Source organism: Nematolebias whitei, chromosome 22 (genome assembly GCF_014905685.2).
Source record: "Nematolebias whitei isolate Nwh7 chromosome 22, NemWhi1, whole genome shotgun sequence".
Lineage (NCBI taxonomy): Eukaryota > Metazoa > Chordata > Actinopteri > Cyprinodontiformes > Rivulidae > Nematolebias > Nematolebias whitei.
In genome coordinates this window covers 3,069,755-3,076,181 of record NC_056519.1, presented here as the reverse complement: position 1 = coordinate 3,076,181, position 6,427 = coordinate 3,069,755, and the positions used below count along the sequence as shown (strand labels likewise).

The 6,427-nt window shown below is 38.5% G+C and overlaps 1 protein-coding gene across 1 annotated transcript in view; it reads right to left on the bottom strand.

Moving 5' to 3' along the window:
- The window catches only part of LOC119428226 (SLIT-ROBO Rho GTPase-activating protein 1), a 40,280-nt gene that overhangs the window by 15,754 nt on the left and 18,099 nt on the right, over window positions 1-6,427 (bottom strand). The window contains exons 5-9 of the mRNA XM_037695875.1: window positions 5,389-5,451; window positions 3,690-3,887; window positions 3,491-3,619; window positions 1,415-1,636; window positions 1,011-1,112 (exon numbers count right to left, since the gene is read on the bottom strand). Of these exons, the coding sequence (XP_037551803.1) occupies window positions 1,011-1,112; window positions 1,415-1,636; window positions 3,491-3,619; window positions 3,690-3,887; window positions 5,389-5,451 (714 nt within the window). The remainder of the gene's footprint in view (window positions 1-1,010; window positions 1,113-1,414; window positions 1,637-3,490; window positions 3,620-3,689; window positions 3,888-5,388; window positions 5,452-6,427) is intronic.

Genomic DNA, 6,427 nt, shown 5'->3' with positions numbered 1-6,427 from the left:
TTTGTACCTGGTATATAAAGGGTACGTATCGGGTTTGTACCTGGTATGTAAAGGGTACGTACCAGGTTTGTACCTGGTATATAAAGGGTACGTATCGGGTTTGTACCTGGCATGAAAAGGGTATGTATCGGGTTTGTACCAGTTATAAAAAGTCATACTGCAGGTTTTTTTTTTTTTTTTTTTAACAAATATGATGGCTAAAAGGGAAAGGTAACAAAACAATCAAAAAAAAAAAAAACTGCTAGATTTCAAGACAAATGTAGAAAACTAAAAACAGGCAATATAAAGGGTATGTATCTGGTTTGTACGTAAAGGGTATGTATTGGGTTTGTACCTGGTATGTAAAGAGTGTATCGGGTTTGTACCTGGTATATAAAGGGTACCTATCGGGTTTGTGCCTGGTATGTAAAGGGTACGTACCAGGTTTGTACCTGTATATAAAGGGTACGTACTGGTTTTGTACCTGGTATGTAAAGTGTATATATTGTTCTTATACCTGGTAAGTAAACAGTACGTACCGGGTTTGCACCTGGTAAGAAAAGGGTACGTATCGGGTTTGTACCTGGTATGTAAAGGGTACAAGCTGGTTTGGTACCTGGTATGTGAAGAATATGAACTGTGTTTGTACCTGTATGTAAAGAGTACATACCGGGTTCATACCTGTTATGTAAACGATGTGTTACTGGAACTTACCTTGTAGGCACGTTCCCCATACAAGTTTTGTAACAGGTACATATGAGGTACCTACACGTACCAGGCTGTATTATAAAATGACATGTTACTTTGTACTTACAGGACCTGTACCTGGTGCATTGTGGGTCTGTACCACTGTGGTATTTACCCAGTAAGTACTGGATACGTACGTGGCTGTATTATAAATTGTTACCAGATTTTCATGTAACATCCATTCTCTGAGAGATATGAATGTAAAAACCCAGTTTTATAGCACACTAAGTTGTTTTTTATATTTGGTCTCTGACTGTGGATTAAATGATTTTCTCTTTTCTGACCTCTTCGTTCTCGATCTTCAGGGATGCCAGGCGAGTCTGGAGCTGAGTGAGGCGGAGGGTGAGCTCTGCTTGGACCTGTGGCTGGGAGGCGATCTGGGTCACCTGACAGGAAGTGACAACACCATGACAAGAAGAAAAAAGTAGACATCCAGGTCTGTTCCAGTTTATCCTCAAGTGTTTTATGTCACTGCTACTTCTAAGACTTTCACAACCGGAGCAAGTTTGTAACCAACATCTTTTATTGTTAGACCAATATTTGAGAGATTTTACTCTAAATTATTAATTTTTTTTATAGAAAATGTTACAAATTCTTACATATTCTAATTTATACAATCCCTTCAAAGTAACACAAATAGTGTTGCTGAATATTAAATTTTTCCTTTGCATGATAAATTCACACTAACTGTGTCGCCCATGTGGGCCTGGAAGCTGAAGCGCTGTGGCGGGCAGAAGGCAGTGGGGTAAAGTCCCAGCAGGCGCTGACGGTCGCGAGCGGGGTCCAGGTTCTCCACCGCCCCTTCCAGCACCTCCAGACCCGTCCTCCTGGAGGCTTCAAGGCTCAGTTCGGCTGATAGGTAGGTCCTCAGAGCTCTGCTCAGACTGGAGTGGTACCCTAAGTCACAGCACTGAGAAACGAGGAAGAAGTTTATTAACGTGTTTAAATGTTGTGAGACGTAAAGAACTTTGCTGATTATTCAAACCAAGCTTAGCCCAATAAATTTAAGGTGCTTTGCTTTCAGCTCTCCTGACTATATTCACTAAGATAAATAATTTTAATCTTTGTGATCAAATGTTTTGTTGAAATTAACCTTTTTTAAATACACAATCTTTGTTCCTTTGAGTGAACCAACTGAACTGCTTTCATTTGATTGCTCAGAGTGCAGGTTGGGGATGACCCTCAGCTACTACCACACCAAATTCTAGCTCAGTATCTGTAAAACTGATGAAGTTATAGCCCTTTTTATGTTCTTCAAGGTTGATTAGCTGTGGCAGCCATCTTGAATTATAAGTTAGATTGGCTGGTTTTTATATACAAGTCTCTGCTTGGGCCTGTACTTTTTTAACTGTGTACAGTTAAAATACCACAACCAGTACATCCTATGTTGTCACAGTGTTTTACAAATGTCTGTCTCTGGAACAGATTCGAGAGAGAGTGTTTAAATTTGCTGTCGGTTTCCATGAATCATTTTCAAAAGGACTTGAACTTGTCAGAACTTGTTACTATACAAGGTTTAAATTTGTTTTAAAGGGGTGAGAAAGTCGTTCTTTTGGTCAAATTAGCTGTTTTTGATTTACAACAAAGTCCATGCTCAATAATCCAGGTATACAATCCAACATTTTTCAGTCAGGTCATCTGGACGGTTTCTTTTTTTTTTGTGCTGAAACGTTTCTCCTTCGATCCGGAAGGCTTCATCAGTCAAGGAAACACACAACAAAACTGATTCTTCCGGCAATGGAGGAGGGGGCGTTCCAAAGAGATCAACTTAGCACCAACAAAACTGGTTTGTTCCACTTTGGAGTAAGCTGTTGGGGGAAGAATCAGTTTTGTTGTGCGTTTCCTTGACTGATGAAGCCTTCTGGATCGAAGGCGAAACGTTTCAGCACAAAAAAAGAAACTGTCCAGATGACCTGACTGAAAAATGTTGTTTTTGATTTAGTTGCTGCTCTGATTTAGTAACGTGGTCCATGGTTGTTCACCTGATTTTTATTATGTATTGGTTGTCCTGAAAAATATATTTTTAATCTCATTGAGACTTTAATTTGGATAAAGGATACATGTGACTCCAAAAGTCATTTCATTGTACTGTACTCAGTCCACATAACAAAGATTTGCGGTGTTCCTCATGGCTTAGTCTTTGGTCCCATTCCATTTTCACTTAATAGGTCAACTTTGTGGTGAAATTTTTAACTTCTTTTGAAAACCTGACTCTGTAAATGACACTGGCTGTTTTCTTTTCAGTTTTTTTTTTTACTTAATGTCTTGTTAAAAAAACCAACAATAATTTAGACGTCAGTTTTAACAAAAGAATCAGATAAATTGTTAAAAACAAAGTTTGTTCATTTTTTACCATCTTATAATATTTTGCTTAAGTCAAGCCTAATCTTTTCCCCTAAGATTTTGATTAAGGTTTGTATTTCTTCCCAGCTTGATTACTTTTAATTCCATATATATTGTTTAAACTAGTCAATGCTTTATTGCCACATGTGGAATAAAAATGCAGCCGCCATTCTTCACAGAACCAAGAAAGCGCAAACATTTAAAACACCTATTTTTTTTGTTTTCTTGGTTGTTACAAAATAAATTTCAAGGTTTTATTTGTGATTTTTGGTTTTTAAATAGACCAGACAAATGAAATGTTCTTAATTTATTCCACCATTTAGATAGAAAACAGACCTTCCTAATCAAAGACTAAACTACTAACTCTTATAAGACAAGAACCAAAATCTGTTAGAGCTATAACTAAATAAATTATACTTACGTCTATGATGTCAGGCAAATCATGGATGTAGTATTTATACACGGAGGCATTTGTCGCTTCCATAGTCAGTAAATACTCATTTCTGGCCTTTAGAGTCTTCAGTTTGTTCTCTGAGTATTTTGCTTTCCTCTGATGAAGAAACAGACTCTTAGTTTAATGTTAAAAATAATGACAGAAATTTTGTAATTGAGTGTTTCACCTTCTCTCTCATCTTCTCCATCTTGCGGGCGGCGTTGCGTCTCTGGTGGCGCTCCTCTATCCGCAGGCCAAACACGGGCTCCACCCCTCCGCCCGACCCGGTCACGCCCTTCACGCGGCCCTCCTGACGCTCCGCCTCCCGCAGTTTGGCTTCCGCGCTGATCATCTCCGCGTTGTACATATGATACGTCTTCATCACCTGCAGCAGCCCATAATACCAAAGTCAGACAGGAAGATGATGTTAAACTGCAGCCAGGTCCTGATATCTTTATCTCACAAGGTTATCAGGATCCATCTGATTAGATTTTCTGCTTAGACAAGGTCACCTTCAAGGGCAACAACTCTATTGTTGATGATCACCAGTAATCAGCAGACTTTCTCCTTCACAGCTCTTGTTAGACTGGATAAGAAACAAACGATGGGCCAGAAAAACATCTTTGAACATGAGGCAGCAAAGACTTCTTGTTGATTAGCACATTTACATTTAAAAGGGATCCAGTCTGAGCTTTCAGAACATTTCTCTGAAAACTTTTTTGGGCCCAGTTTCTGGTGTGTTAGAAAAATGCACATTGATTAAATTTCAGCCTCATTATTCTTATTCTGTTTATGTGTCAGGCACATAAAAGACTCCCGAGGTCCAAGTATGAATACTTTTCAGGCTTTTGCTGCTTTTATTCCTATCCTGTGGGTATCTAAAGCAGAGAAAATGAGGGTTAAATATTTGTTTGTTTTTACCCAACACTATTTTTAGATGTTTATCTTGTGTTTCTATGGTGTGTTTGATACATAGCTGTAAGAAAATAACGTCCTGACATCACCTCCTACAGTAGCTGATACCCTAAGAGACAGCACAATTACCAATGACACTTTAACAGCTATTAACTTGTGTGCAGCGTCTTTTGTTGCATTATGAATAAACAAAACGTTATCATCTGCATACAATGAAATATCAGAATATCCAAGACAATGTCATGGGTATCTGTTTCAAAAAGTTGTCGTAAGTCTTTGGACACAGCTTTATTATTTGTCTTGTGTTCTTATGGCATTTGACATATGACACCCCCATAGCTCTTATTGAGCTATGGGGGTGTCAAATAATGTCATAGTTCCTCTTTTCATATCAGATAATGTAATAAATGTAGTGTGATCTCCAGAGTAATCATAACATGTTAACTGGCTTACAACATATTGCATACATTTATTGTGCGTAGAAATAACCAGATCATCTGCATATATTTGAATATCACTTTGTCTAAATGCAGAAAGTAGATCAATACTAAACAGAACTGGGTCCAACACAGAGCCTGGTAGAACACCAGTTGATCAATGTAAGAAAAATCCATTTACAGTTTCTAATAATAGGTTGAGAGTGAAATGGGTAGTTAAATTTGACAAAACAAACTAGAAAAGTTCCAACTGAGTACTTTATTTGAGAGCGTATTATGGCTGATGCAAAACCTTTCAGTAAGTCAAGGAGCACTGCTTCACAAAGTCTTATACCCTCATTCACACAAAACGTACGCAATAACAAAACGGCGTCATGAACGTAACTCCACGTCAGAAGGCTTAAATCTTTCTTCTTGTTTTGGCCCACATTCAAAGAATTTGACAACACAGTGAGATATTCTTATATTTGATGATCAGAGTGGAATAAATGTAATTTTGTGCTTTGAACAGCTCAAGAGGTTGGTTCTACTCACTGTATAAAGCTCATTCAGAAGCTTCATGACGTCTTCCTGAATCTGCAGGAGAACCTCTTTACTCTGAAAGGGACAAACAAAAATCAAGAAACATTAACACGAGATGAGATGAACACCTTTTTTATTTATTTATTATTTTCAGTTTTCACTCACAAACGGCAGAAATCACTCCAGACTTGTTTCAAAAAGATTTCACTCTAAATATATATCAAATGTTTTATTTTGTGGTAGCTATTTTCAGCAGCTTACTATTGTTAGACAAAGCAACCTGGAGATAATGACTCGATTAAAATTATTATCCAGAAACAACTAACCAAAAAGTATAAATTAGTTGATTTGAAATTATCCCATTAAATAATCTAGTTAAATATCTATGCATTTGTTTGGTTCTGCTCATATAAATGGACCGTACTTATATAACGCCTCTAACTTATATAACGCCTCTATCTTATCAAGACACTCAAAGCTCTTTACAACAATCTGTGCCTCATGTACCCATTCATACAGCTCTATACTAGATCTATACAAAGACTAATCAGAGCTTTATCACATTCATACACCGATGGGACTCACATCAGAGGCAACGAGGGGTTCAGTGTCTTGCTCAGGGACACTTCTGCATGTGACTGCTGCTGGAATCGAACCTCCAACTCTCCCATTGGAGGAAAACTGCTCTAACCACTCAGCCACCGCCCCATGTTATATAAGATTATATAAGGTCAATGTAGTCCTGTGTTTTGTATATAGAAGTGGCTACACGGTGGCTCAGTTGGTAGAGATACTGCCTCTCAGCGAGAAGGGCGCTGGATCGAATCCCAGCTGGGGGCGGGGGGGCTTTCTGGGTGGAGTTTGCATGTTCTCTCCGTGCATGCGTGGGTTTTTTCCAGGTACTCCAGTTTCCTCCCACAGACCAAAAACATGCATGTTAGGCTGACTGGTAACTCTAAATTGTCCCTAGGTGAGAGTGAGAGAGTGAATGGTTGTTTGTCTCTGTGTCCCTGTGATGGACTGGAGACATGTCCAGGGTGTCCCTGTGATT